At 41.2% G+C, this 13,929-nt stretch overlaps 2 protein-coding genes across 2 annotated transcripts; one reads left to right on the plus strand and one right to left on the minus strand.

The window, feature by feature from the left end:
- Window positions 1–1,033: 1,033 nt before the first annotated feature.
- kiss2 (kisspeptin 2) lies at window positions 1,034–1,801 on the plus strand. The gene is made up of 2 exons (XM_061250696.1): window positions 1,034–1,231; window positions 1,503–1,801. Exons 1-2 carry the CDS (start codon window positions 1,126–1,128, stop codon window positions 1,799–1,801), a joined length of 405 nt encoding a protein of 134 aa, XP_061106680.1. The 5' UTR covers window positions 1,034–1,125.
- Window positions 1,802–2,742: 941 nt separating this feature from the next.
- ldhba (lactate dehydrogenase Ba) lies at window positions 2,743–11,476 on the minus strand. The gene is made up of 8 exons (XM_061251555.1): window positions 11,285–11,476; window positions 6,858–6,994; window positions 5,806–5,923; window positions 5,537–5,710; window positions 4,993–5,166; window positions 4,529–4,646; window positions 3,771–3,894; window positions 2,743–3,395 (listed from the first exon to the last, which is right to left on the minus strand). The coding sequence occupies exons 2-8, from the start codon at window positions 6,984–6,986 to the stop codon at window positions 3,228–3,230; spliced, it is 1,005 nt and encodes a 334-aa protein (XP_061107539.1). The 5' UTR covers window positions 6,987–6,994; window positions 11,285–11,476; the 3' UTR covers window positions 2,743–3,227.
- Window positions 11,477–13,929: the final 2,453 nt, after the last annotated feature.

The following is a 13,929-nucleotide window of genomic DNA, read 5'->3' on the forward strand; positions in this document are numbered from 1 at the left end:
AGAGCACTGGGACTGGCAGGCCAAGGAAGACCTCCACAGTTGATGACTGACACATTCTCACCATAATGAAGAAAAAACCCCAAACACTTGTCCAACAGAACAGAAAGACTATTCAGGAGGCAGGAGTGGATGTGTGACCACTGTCCATAGGAGACTTCACAAACTTTACTGCAAGATACAAACAACTAGTTTGCTGATGAGACCAAGATTGACTTGTATCAGAGTGATGGCAAGAGTAAAGCGTGGAGGCTAAATGGAACTGCCAAAAACCAAATAAATTGAAAGCAAAGCAATTCTGAAGCGTACATTTTATCTGCTGAAGTTCAATTAAATACCACCGAACTCATATGACGGTGCTTAATGCCACACACAATCCCAAACGTACACCAGTGCTCTCTTCATTTTTAATATGTCTTTGTTTTTTCATAATGTCTTCTTTGACCTCACGCAACTCTGATCTTCATGTTGACAATCACCAATAACAAACTCCAATCAGAAGGCAATCAGAAGCCAATCAAGATTGCTTGCACCACGGAAGCCTTTTAAAACAACTAACTAATCAGAAACACGTTTCCCAAACATTATGGTGCACTGAAATGGGAGGACTATGTTGTCCTACTGGACAACGGCATAATAAATTCCTTGTCCCTAAAAACAGTAACAGCATATATTTACGTCAGTAGTTTGAGCATTGAAAATCACGCATATTTGGTTATATAATTTGACACAGACTCATTGCGTATATTTGTAGTACATTCCTGTTGGAATTCGCATTATTATCAAAACAACTCCATTCGCAAAATATAACTAGAACACAGAATACTCACGGAACAGAGTCATTTTGTCATTTCCTACAAATTGTGCATAATACATTCAGCACCTGTAAAGAACGGACAGCGTACCAATTCGGTTGTTGGAAAAACGCGGACGCCTCATTCGCTATCACAACTGCAATTTAAGGTCAATTAAGTCGATGGAACTACATATATACAGCCTAAATATATACACTGTGGGCTACACGTCTTCACTATCACAACTGACCAGACAAGGGTTGTTATACGAAGCTGGACCATATAAGAGAAACTCACTCTTGAAAGAGTTTAGGTTTTGTTGCATACAACTAATATGAGTAAATTCGCGTTGCTGTTGGTTGCTGTGATAGCTTGCTGCTACGGAGCAATGGGGAAATCACAAAATGCATTTATTTCTGCGGAGCGGACGGACAACACAGGTAAATCTTAATTTGTAAAAATGTGGAAAAGTAATCATGGGAAGTTAACACATCGGATAATATTTATAATATTTCTGAATCTAATATTTCATAGACTGACTTGCATACTTCTATTTAATCATAGATAATCTCTAGATAATCATAGACTGAACCATAATGTGAAGTGAACATTCAGCCTACTGTGCAGCCTAGAAGCACAGATTAGAAACAAAGAAAGATGACGCCATATAAACAAAAGTAGGAAATAGTCTGTTGTGTGTTAATTGTTTAGGTTCTCTGTATCCAGAGCGTGCGTCTGCTGGGGTCTGGGGCCACTCTAAAGTACCGAGAGAAGTCGCAGATCAGAATTACTCAGAACAACCGGATCTCTGCTTCTTCCTGAAAGACAGTGAAATCGAGGGCCATATTTCCTGCCGGCTCCGATATTCTCGGAGTAAATTCAACCGCAATCCTTTCGGTCTCCGATTTGGAAAACGCGAGTGGAGTTACCTTCCGAAAAGCAAAACTGCAAGACCAGGGACAAGCAAGCTTCTTCCCTATCTACTGTATTTCCAAGAGAGAAGAGTCTGACCGGAGAAGCAGTCCTCATCCATTTTTTTCCTTTTATGATACCTAAAATATGTTAATTCTAATTTCCATATTATGCAAATGTTAAAGATTTTCATTGCGTGGGCTAATTAAAACGTCCTGCATTTGTTACACACAGATGTTGTACTTTTACCAGGATATTTATTTTATCTTAATATGTTACATTATTTAATTAACGAAACGTTAATGTTATGAAAATATTAATTTCTAAGCATTATATTCGCATGGCCTATAGTTTTATTGTGCCGTTGGCAACAATGTCCATTGTGATTGCTTTTCGCCGTTGCCTCGATGATAATAAAAAGTCACAAAACAAGTTTTATTTTTAACTATAACTATTTTGAAATGGGAAATTGGTAGGTTTATACGGAAATAAAAGCGTAAAAAGCCAAACAGCTTGTATAATATCAACGAAATGAATGCTTATCATACGTACTGCCGAATGGCGAGTGTTGTAATATTAAGTGAAAATAAAGAAAACCAACTAATTCAGACTACGACCATCCTGGGCCACCTCCATTCACATGGGAGTCTAAAATGGACATAAATAACCATGCGCAAAAATTGAAATTATACTGAGATGTTTTTTGTTTGGATACAAATTCGAAGGAGCTTAATATTAAATCTTTTTTTTTTTTAAGTAAATGAAACGTCAAGGATTCAAGTGAAAAAAATGTTTCTCGTTATTTAGAGATTGTAGCAGAGATGCAATGAGTTTTGGATGTAATAAAGAAACGGTACCACATTTGATTGATTGACATTAACTACCGCAATGAATCGGTATTCATGCCAAAAGGATGTCCTATATGACCATCTTTTTCAGAATTTGTGCAACAGGGTTATGCAAGCAAACGAATGCCTTGGTTGATCCATGGATCAAGGGATCATGTACGCACCACGGACAAAGACAAAAAACTACAATATGAGCTCATATGTTTTATTTAGTCATGGACACTGTTCACCACAAAGTACAACAGAACTAACAGTAACAGTATGGCCAATCTTATGCTCCTCACTATGCTTTCCCTGTGACCTTGGCAGAGAGAATCAGAGGCTCTTTTCTGTCTCACCATGCCCAAATAGTCGCACATAGAGAGCACGTGGCAAAATAAGTCTAGGTGTCATTCTGAAATGTTAAAAAATTAAAAAACCTGATCACAGTCTATGAGGGGGATAAGGACACACAGTTACTCCTGAAGTGAATTGATGAGCAGTGGGAGTGTGTTGGTGAAAGCACAAGATAGGCGTTGGAGTGTAGCAGTATTGTTCAGAAAGAGGTGGAGTGCAATAGTAAAGGTAGGAGAGAGGAGGAAGAGTGTAGCAGTAACGGCAGGAGAGGACTGTAGTGCAGACGTGGTGAATGGAGGATTTCGGAGTGTGATGCGCCCTCTGCTGGTGCATCAGGGAATTACAGGTCCTTCAGATCCTTCTGGATGCCCCACAGAGTGTCAGCGCTCTTCTTCAGCTGAGCGATCTCCTCGTCCGTCAGGGTCATGTTGATGACGCTGCTCACGCCGCCGTTGTTCAGCACGCAGGGCAGGCTCAGGTACACCTCATCACTGATCCCGTACATGCCCTGTGGCAGACGCAGCCTCTCAGTCAACACGCATAGATTATGACTTATTTTCACTACCATTATATGGGGAAGTGTCTGTGTATGCGTGTCCATATTTCTGTGTGTATGTGTGTGTGCGCTTGCGTGGGTGTGTGGGCTAACTGATGCTTGTCCTCAACTGCATCAGTAAATATCCATCTCTACAAAGTGTACAGGATAAATCGCAAAAAATAAACTGCCTAAATGACGTCCTCTGATAATGTGTGGTTGAGGCGATATGTGGTTGAGTGTTATAGTGCATAGTGGTGAGTGGTTGCGTTTTGGTAGTGCAGGGCAGTATGCAGTAGTCTGGTAGCATGTGGCTGTGTGAGGCTGTGCATTTTTCTGTGTGTTCACCTTGACCATGGTGGAAACAGGGTGGATCCTGTTCAGGTTTTTGATGAGGGACTCAGCCAGGTCAGCCACACTCAGACCGATGGCCCAGTTAGTGTAGCCCTTCAGCCTGATCACTTCATAAGCACTGGAACAATGAATGTAACAGTTAACAACAAGAGAGAAAGAATATCATAGAATGTGATATTCACTGAGGTTCTAACAAAGGATCATTATTGAGGAGCAAGGTTTCAATGTGTGTTATTCCCAAAACAGCACATAGCGCAAGCATAGCGGGAAGGGAGAGTTTGTGCAAAGGGGGTTTTTCAAAGTCTGGTCCAGACTGCAGACATCACGTAATTATGTTTCAATGAAACTGGTGCCATCTGATTTTCTAGGCAATTTATAATACATTGAAGGAATAATGCTTAAATGCTTGCATTATATTTAGGTACATTTCTATCATCATTATACTGAATCCACAGAGGAGACAATCAGGAATCTTTTGCTGGTAAATAAATCAAAGGTCTTAACATAAAAAGCAAACTGAAACCAGTGGCTGAAGAAATGTGTAATATAATCATGTATAAAATCCAACGGCGACACAAGTGTATACTTTTCATTTAGCTACACTTACTTTCTTGTAATATGACATTAGATGCATTTTCTGTCATTTTTACTCTATGAAGAAAGCAATCTTATGATAACCACATATTTCAAAAACAGCATGTCTTAATATGATCCTAGCAGCCCTTATTTCACTCTGCAGTAATGTGAAGTACCTGTCCACCACCATCTTGTGCGCATCCTTCCAGTTCTCTTTGTCAGCATCAGTGCCGATATCAGGGTTCAACTTCTGCAGATTCACCCCTGCCACGTTGGCACCGCTCCACACAGGCACTGAAACACACAGGAAACCCGCTCCAGAGGTCACAAACGCTTGCTAGTCCCCTGTGTCCTCTTCCACAAGTTTCAATTCTGCCTTTGTGTCAAGAGATACTTGTCTCTTGTGACACACACACACACTGTGAGATACACACACATGCACACATACGCACAAACACACACACACACACACTGTGAGGCATACACACGGGCACAAACACACGCACAGTGAGATACAAACACATGCACACATACGCACAAACACACACACATGCAAACTGTGAGATACATACACACACACACACATACACACACGCACGGACGCATACACACACGCACGCACGCACGCACACACACTCACCGCTGGAGTCTCCGTGCTCTCCGAGGATCCAGCCGTTGAAGCTGGTGGAGTGGATGCCCAGTTTTTCGGCCATCAGATAGCGGAAGCGGGCGGAGTCCAGGTTGGTTCCGCTGCCGATGACACGGTGCTTGGGCAGGCCACTGAGCTTCCAGGTCACATAGGTCAGGACGTCCACTGCACGAATACAGCATTACGTTTAACATGGCACTGCAGGAACTTACTACTGAAGTTAAAAGCAGAGGTGGAAGATTCAGAATGTAAAATTCCTCCACAAACGCTTGCAAATGCTAATTTGTAAGTCTTCAGCCTGGAGGTAAAACAAATTAATCAGCTGCCTGAGTTAATGGCCTGAGTTCATGGTTCAAAATGATGGCAGGGCTTTTACTTTCTGAACCCTGGACCTTCCACCTCTGCTTAAATGGGGTGTAACAGCTTGGCTCTGTGGGTGTCTGTGCATGCATGTGTGTCAGCGTGTTTGTGTGTGTGTGATTGTGAGTGTGTGTGTGTGTGATTGCGTGTGTAAGGGCAAATATCCCGCGTGTACCTGGATTGGACACCACAACGAGGATGCAGTCAGGGCTGTACTTGATGATCTGCGGAATGATATGCTTGAAGATGTTGACGTTCCTCTGCACCAGGTTCAGCCGGCTCTCGCCCTCCTGCTGACGCACCCCAGCCGTCACCACGACGATGCGGGAGTTGGCCGTCACGGAGTAGTCTGTGGCACAGAGAGACGTGCGGGAGCACAGGTCAGCAGGAGCCTCACTCAGCCGCTCGGCAGGGCTTCACAGAGTCCCAGGGAGTCTTTCGCACCTTTATCAGCTACGATTTTGGGTGTCTTAAGGAAGAGGCTTCCGTGCTGCAGGTCCATCATCTCCCCTTTCAGTTTGTCCTCAATGACATCCACCAGAGCCAACTCATCAGCCATCTCCTATACCGACAAACAGAGAGAGAGAGAGAGACTAATATTAGAGATAGGGAGAAGGGATGGATGGAAATGTGTAGGATACTTCCTCAGACTGGAGGGAGGAACCAAAGGGCTACATAAATGGTAAATGGTTGGCATTTATATAGCGCCTTCATCCAAAGCGCTGTACAATTGATGCTTCTCATTCACCCATTCATGCACACACTCACACACCATGCAAGGCACCGACCAGCTCGTCGGGAGCATTTAGGGGTTAGGTGTCTTGCTCAGGGACACTTCGACACAGCCCGGGCGGGGGATCGAACAGGCAACCCTCCAACTGCCAGACGACTGCTCTTACTGCCTGAGCCATGTCGCCTCTCTGGCTACATAGGTATGTACAGTATGTAGTCCCCTGACTAAATGACTGTCCAGCTTAGCTTGATTGCTGAGAGGAAAGAATTACTGGCTCGCTGCACACATGTTGGAGGATGCAACTGTCAGGAAACTGTCTAATAAAAATGCAGACTATTTCAGGCATTTCTGAATGTAAGTAGTGCTTTTTATATTCTACTGCACTGAGGATACAGTTACATCACTAACATAATATTTAAAGGAGTTGTAATCATACACCCGTCATGTAGAGACACTGATACAGTATTTGTCCAGCAGTAATATAGTAACATTAATTCACTAATCGTACAGCAGTCATGTAAAGACAGTGAGACAGTATTTGTTCAGCAGTAATGTAGTAACATAAATTCACTAATCATACAGCAGTCAGGTACAGACAGTGATACAGTATTTGTCCAGCAGTAATATAGTAACATTAATTCACAAATCGTAAAGCAGTCATTTAGAGACAGTGATACAGTATTTGTCCAGCAGTAATAAAGTAACATTAATTCAGTAATCGTACAGCAGTCAGGTAGACAGTAACACAGGAGAGAGCTCTTACCCGCAGCAGGATGCTGACAGCACAGGCCATGCCCACCTGCCCCACTCCCACCACGGTCACCTTGTTCCTGGGGGCCTCACTGGGGCCGCTGCTCAGGGGGGTGATGAGCTTCTGCATAACGGAGGCCATGATCCACTCTGGAGGACGACAGGCTGCCATCAGACATGGCACACTCACACTCACTACTGGAAATGGTGACAGTAGGGCAACATAGCCCCCTTCTCAACACGAACAATCTTACTTTTTCACAGAAGACTGTCACAAAGACATTTTACAGAGGAAAGAACAGAGAGGAAACACCAGGCCTGAACCTACAGAGACCAAGCACCTCAGGTAACAAGACTCTCCACTGGGGAAATAAAGTCCCAGTGGCAAGAAAAAAACTCCTCCGCTGGCCAGCAAGGTGTAAGGGTAGAATGGATATAACAGAAATGTAATAAGAAATCTATCAAGTGGGTAACAGTTAAGGTATTAAACTAGCAGGTAAAGTAGAAATTCCACACAAAGGGATGTAGACTGCGCGGGGTTGGGTGATGCATCTGTAGCCTCAGGATATGGTGAAGCTTGGGCATGTGTCAAAGCATTTTGTTGAATCTATGGATTTTATTGTAATTATCATACAAGACAAAAAGGACTGTAACAGGTCCCTGTCCCTTTAAAAGTGGCTGCTTTAAGCAGTGTACATGCATTATAGGAAAAGTGAAGATCTGTACCATAGTTACTGTATACAAAGACACACACACACACACACACACACGCACACTGAGCTATAAAATAGACCACTGCTAATAAAAACATGTCTCTCTCTCTCTCTCTCTCACACACATGCACACTGAGCTATAAAATAGACCACTGCTAACATAAACATCTCTCTCTCCCTCTCTCTCTCTCTCTCTGTCTCACACACACACACACACACACGTTTAAGCAGACGGCTGTGAGTAAGCGCAAAACCCCTGTGATATAGAGCTTAATTTGTCCCCTCACAGATTCTGCTCTGTTCACCATGACTGTGCTCAAACACAACACTGCCCAGACTGCTCAAACATCCAGAGACGGAAAGGAGGAACCAATAACCTCAACATCCTGTTGCCCTCACAGGACCTCTTCATCAAGGTCAAACCACAACAATAATTACACACAAAGACTTCCCACGTTAAAGACCGGCAGCACACGATGTCTTCTACCCCCGAGATGGTCTAGAAGACAATCGCACTGACCTGGCCACAATGGCAAAGAGGAGCTATAATACAAAAACAAACGCAATACTTGCTTTGTCTGCTGAAGCTCCGAACTGCCAGACACAAACACCACCACGTAATTATCATGGCAGACAATCGTGGCTCAGCGTACGTAGGACGCGCTGAGCTCCCAGGTCGATTACACCTTGCCGAAACCTATCCGGGGTGATCAGGAAGGCGCTGAGCACACAGCACCCGTCACACCGTTCACACATGCGTACCAGGACCCTGCCATCACTTTAATCCGCCACCCAGCCATTTCTGCAGGCTGCTGTCTCTCCGATCCTCTACATAGCCCAGTAATCCTCCTCCTACCCCGGCCTACACAGCGTTCCGAGGAGAGTAATCCTGTCAGCGGCCAAGCTAACAGACCAGAGCGCTAGCGGAAAGCCTGCTTCTCCAACCGCCATTCCCGCTGCAGGAGTGTGTTCAGCCAGCGAGCTGGCGTTACTGCAGCACTGCGGCACGAATGCAATCTGGCTGCACGCCAACCATTCCAAATAAACTCGGAACATTGCTGCGACGTGGAGAAGTGAAGGGGAAACTTCTGTTCAAAGTAATGTTAATAATTATGTGCAATGGCACATCTGAAGGAACATTATAAGTTGTGGCTACACATTTCATTTGCAAAGCAGCATTTTTTTTCAATCACCTTGAGGATTACCATGTTTGACACGGGGGGGTCTAAAGAATAAAGATGCAATTGCTTACATGAAAAACTGCATTTTACAATATCCCGAAATGTACATCAGTAAAGGCATCCTCAATATTAATCAGTAAACTATCCTATCATGCTGACCTACAGTAAAAATGGGGAAAAAATTGCAAAAAACTGGCTATTTGTGACTACTGCATATAAATAGCATTCACCCATATCATATTAGCTGTAAAAATAAAAATAAATGTTATTACTTGAACTGAAAGAGTAAATACTGCACATTGGTAGCTCATATAAAATGTGGTTTACTCCTGTGGTTTACTCTTGGCATGTCAACAGTTCAAGTGCCTGCAGGGCTCATAATTTCACTGAAAACCACAGACACAATAGAGCTCAATAAAAACCTAATAGATAATTGCACAGTGCTACTGTTGACAAAAGATATATAAATAGAGGATGTGTAATTGTTTTACTACAGTTTACTGAATTTAATTAGTGAGTGTTTCCAGAAAAAAATACTTTTTATATCAGATTAATTCAACTAGCTAGTGTGGTTCAGTCATGAATTAGTCAAATAAATAATGTTATTAATGAACTCACCATTAACCCAATGAAACCATTAGCCCATGAAGCAGCGACATAGCAGCTTTCATATGTGTCAGAAATTGCTGGTACAAAACCACTTTACTGTCCAAAGCATTTTATTAAATCCATTTCGTAATCTGTCCACAAACAGTAAATTAATAATGGGAAGCTGCAGGTGGCTTGTCGTGTCACAATACTGGATTTGAGTACAGTGATTTTGTCTTGCAGCAAACCATTATTGTGCAAACTGTGCATAATAGGGCACACTGGGAGGGAGAATTTCATCAGGGATGTCCTGGGTCATTGCAGCTCATATGGCAGGCAGTGGGATAAAAAGCATCAGACAGCAACGTAGAATGCACAGAAGAGCATGTGCGAGATAAGATGGATTTTCAATTGCAATCAGGCATTCCAAGAAATGACTGGGTACAGAAACTGATTCACAAAATCATACATACATACATATGTACATACATACATACTTTACAATAAGTTAAAACAAATAATTATTATTCATACTTTTTTTGTTAAACTATTATTCAATTCAAGTCTATTGTCCATATAATATTCACAATACTTTTCACTTTACATTTAACACTGTATACAATTAGGGAGATTATCAAACAATAATCAACGAACAGAATCATTTATTATAGGCCTAGCGAGAATACAGCAGGCCAGAGTGAAGGTCGGTAAGACACAGCGACAGCTATAATAACCAACGTTAGTGTTAATTCTTGTTTTTTATAATCCGTGTTTATTATGGGGACAGAATTCGGATTGCATATGGTTTACTCACAATCTGCATGAGTAAAATAATAAAATCCATAAAAAAACAATGAAAAGTGTATTTGTCCCCAAGGTCACAAACAATTGGCTCAGCTAATGGAAAAAGGTCGAAATTTACGCAACCTAGTTTATAATATGATACGAGGTCAATAAGTAATAAAAAAGGACTGATAGTGAAATAAAATTGACCTACATTTTAACAATACGCTCCACGTTTCTTGCAACAATAGCAACAACAGTAGCGTAATAAAAATAGGCTGAATGCTGTAAAAATGCCCGTTAGGTGAAGGGTATAAATAGTATCTAAGTTCAAAAACAGGACAAACTTCTTGGGTATTTTCCTATAAGCGGACGAATCCTTCTGTTAATAATTTTTTCATGAGGAGGAACTGTCCTTATAATACCCTAACTCTAGGCTATAAAGTTACAGATCTTACAAAGGCTGTCAATTATTATACATCATTTTCATAATTTACCTAACCAGAATCTTATAGCACACTGCTCTGATGGTGAACTAACCACAAAATAGTAGCCATGAGACATGTAGCACGATGCACGTCGAGATGCAGGAAGTCTCACATTTCTCTCACTAGACGATACCGCTAGAATAGCAATGGGAAAGCCCGAAGCAGTGAAGCACAATGTCAAGTTCATCCATAAAATGGAGGAAAGATGGCCGATTTCGTCGCAGACTCGTATTCGGCTTTACTGTAATACGAGATTTAAAAAGAGGTGATGTTCGAATTGACCAGTTACTGCTTTGAATTTACTCACCCACACGTAAATTACATGTAAAAAGGACCAGCATCTTTAGCCTTACCTTTGAGTGTGCTTACATTTTGAAATTGAATGCAAATCATGTGTACGATAAACGCTATTTTTTTTTAAATGCGTTTATCGTATACACGGTGTTCGTCTAATACAGTAAATCATATTCCCGGCCATGGGTCAATCCATCGGTCGGTACAATAAAATATAGCGGTCGAGGATTATTTCCAATGTAGGAGAATGCGTACCCAGAAAAGGCTAATTTAATCATTCATGATGTACGATGGTATGCGTAGACTATGCACTACTGTACCTCCATCATCTGTCACAGAGATTAGTCAAATAAATAGTCTCTAATTTAAAAGCAAAATGGCTTTAATACATACATTTTTGCGGAGAGATTAATACTGCGTGTTCCCTTGGTTCCAACAAAGCTGAAGAGAGGAAGAATGCGTCACTTCGGTTCAGGAAGGTTCTGTGTGCAACGGAGTCAATGAGTGTGCGCGTGACGAATCGCAGAGGCTGAAGTTGAGCAGAGGCTTTCGTCTGGGAGGGAATATTAAACTACTTTAACGGGAGGGTCGTGGGCACAGAGCAGGTCTGATATGGGCAGTCTCTGTCTATATAAACTCTTAAAGGGAATGTGGAATGTGTTGACTGACACACTGCTTCCTTGGAAACAGGTTGGCGAGAGTCCAAGTTCCTGTTTTGGACAGAAAACCTTGTGTCCATGAACAGGTGTCTTGCAACACCTCAGTGGACAATTTATTTACAACTGCACTGTGGCCTGATAGAATGCCACTGTTGAAAAACTTTCAAGTTTTTATTTTGCACATTACGATTATATTATTAGAACTTAAAATAGTTTATGAGAAACACTTTAGCATTTGCCATTATATTAAGAGTCAGAGCCAAGAAGGTCTATGTCTGACTCCTCTCTAAAATGGAAGATTAAGAGGACATGGTCAGAGAAAGGCAAAATTACATCATTAGGTGACAGAAGATGAATCACAGTTTACTTATAGTATATACACAAGGTCTACAATGACTTGCCTACAGTACAAAAAACATTGAATTCCAATCGGACCTCTCCAGCAGCTATGCAGTGCCAATATACTGTATATAACACAGCTAAGTTATAAACACACATACAGTCAATGCATACTCCAAAGTACATTTACAGATGTACAGCCACAGTGATGGATCCAAATTCTCCAGAAACAATGGCTGGATTTCTTCAAATCTTCAGAACAGTTATGTTTTTGTTATATTATAGTTGAGTTAAGGGGAGGTATCACAGGTGAATAGGGAGAAATGCTTCCAATCAAAATGACATTTCATATTTTGAATGTTGACACAAATGCAACCATTTTGTATTATGACTTTCATTATTTTTTTTTGTAACATATGCAAATTATCCATATGCAAATTATTTATGGATAATAAAAAAGGATGCAAATTAGCATATTAGTTAAAGCATGTTTATTGTCTCAGTAGATTAAGTCTACTGGGGAATTACAGAGGTGTTTTTCAATTTTTTTGTTTTATTGATTAATTATCTTTTTAAAAATATCTCAAATATGTGTTTCAAATATTCAAAATAATTATCAATAAAATAAAAGCTATATATTTTTTTTAAGTCCTCTGCAATTCCCCAGCTATTTTTGGCTAAGAAGTGCAAAGTAAAATTTGGTAGCTATATAAGTTCAAATGAACTGCCTAAAGTTGTTTCTGTTCATTGTCTCATATATTTTTATGAAACTACTGCAGTTATAGAAGTTAAATGTCATAATATCTCCAGAGGTACCCATCCAGCCAAAATCATCCTTTTCATCTGTGGTGCCTCACCTTAACTGTCACCAGAAACACATCTTTAAATTACAGGAATATAGCTTACATACTTTATTTCAATGATTCCACCCAAAAATAGTTTGCATTTGTTGTTTATTTTGAATACCATACACCCAATTTAGTTAACAAATATAGTTATACATGTGATCTGATGCACCCCTGGGAAAAATTGGGGTGAGAGCAGTTTCTACAGCTGTGGGAATGATGTTTGTGCTTATCATTGTTTTTATAGCTGTGGGGTCTGGTGTGACTGGGGTAGTCCTATTGAACTAAGAGGGTAATGTTGCTCAAGTTTCAATTCCATGACAATAAGGGATGTTGATGTTCAAGATCATTGTGAAGGGTGGGCCAGGGAGAGTGAGTACTGTGATCTGGTGCACCAGTTAGACTTCCTGTTTTACCTTATAACATGGGCATAGTGGCACCTTGTGTTGAAAAAACAAACGCTCACACACACACATCGGCTAACTCCAGTAGTATATAACTGATGTCTGTATTGTGTCTTATGCTCTCTCTCTTCTCCATGAAATCGAACTTCTGTGTTGGTTCTTACTACTGTCTCTAACTGCACTGTATCTAGCTTTGTAAGTCCTGTATGTCATTGACTGAAAGCCTCTTATCTCCAGCATGGGAAGTGTGGCCGGTGCTGCAATTAGAACCTCAGTCACTCGCTATCTTTGACCTTGGAGATTAATTTCCATTTTCAGCGTTCCATGAAGAACAAATGAAGAGTCTGGAATAGCAACTGACAGGGAATTCCTCCTGTAAGCCACCGTATATAGAGAAGGGCTTACGCTCTCTTTCATAATGCATCTCTCCACCTCCTCATGTTACACTCTCTTACTACATTCTCCCTCTCTCTTTTGACCTCATTCTAAGCGAGAGGTAACCCTGGTTGCTATGGAAACTTTCCCTCTCTTTCGGTGTGCTCTTTCCTCTCTCCAAGAATTGCCAGCTCAATATAAAAATACACTTCTAAAGCGGGAAATACTTGTAACAATAGAACAATCTCAGCCCTGGATGACACACAGTTCCGAACTTATCAGTAATGTAACTAATCTATTTTTGTTAACTATTTAAAATTGTAAAACAGCAAATGAAAGTAATTTTGGAGTATTCTGCAGCAGATCTACAGTATCTGTGCAAATGCACCAACGAGTTGGTGTTTGACAGCATGCTG

Source organism: Conger conger, chromosome 8 (assembly GCF_963514075.1).
Source record: "Conger conger chromosome 8, fConCon1.1, whole genome shotgun sequence".
In the NCBI taxonomy this organism is placed as follows: Eukaryota; Metazoa; Chordata; class Actinopteri; order Anguilliformes; family Congridae; genus Conger; species Conger conger.

Bases quoted from the DNA above. Each gene is read 5' to 3' on its own strand.
- kiss2 (XM_061250696.1), top strand. From the start codon at position 1,126: ATGAGTAAATTCGCGTTGCTGTTGGTTGCTGTGATAGCTTGCTGCTAC. The intron at 1,232-1,502 runs GTAAATCTTAAT...TTAATTGTTTAG, and splicing joins GGAGCGGACGGACAACACAG to GTTCTCTGTATCCAGAGCGT.
- ldhba (XM_061251555.1), bottom strand. From the start codon at position 6,986: ATGGCCTCCGTTATGCAGAAGCTCATCACCCCCCTGAGCAGCGGCCCC. The intron at 4,647-4,992 runs GTGAGTGTGTGT...TGTGTGTTTCAG, and splicing joins AGAGCACGGAGACTCCAGCG to TGCCTGTGTGGAGCGGTGCC. The intron at 3,895-4,528 runs GTACTTCACATT...TCATTGTTCCAG, and splicing joins CACAAGATGGTGGTGGACAG to TGCTTATGAAGTGATCAGGC.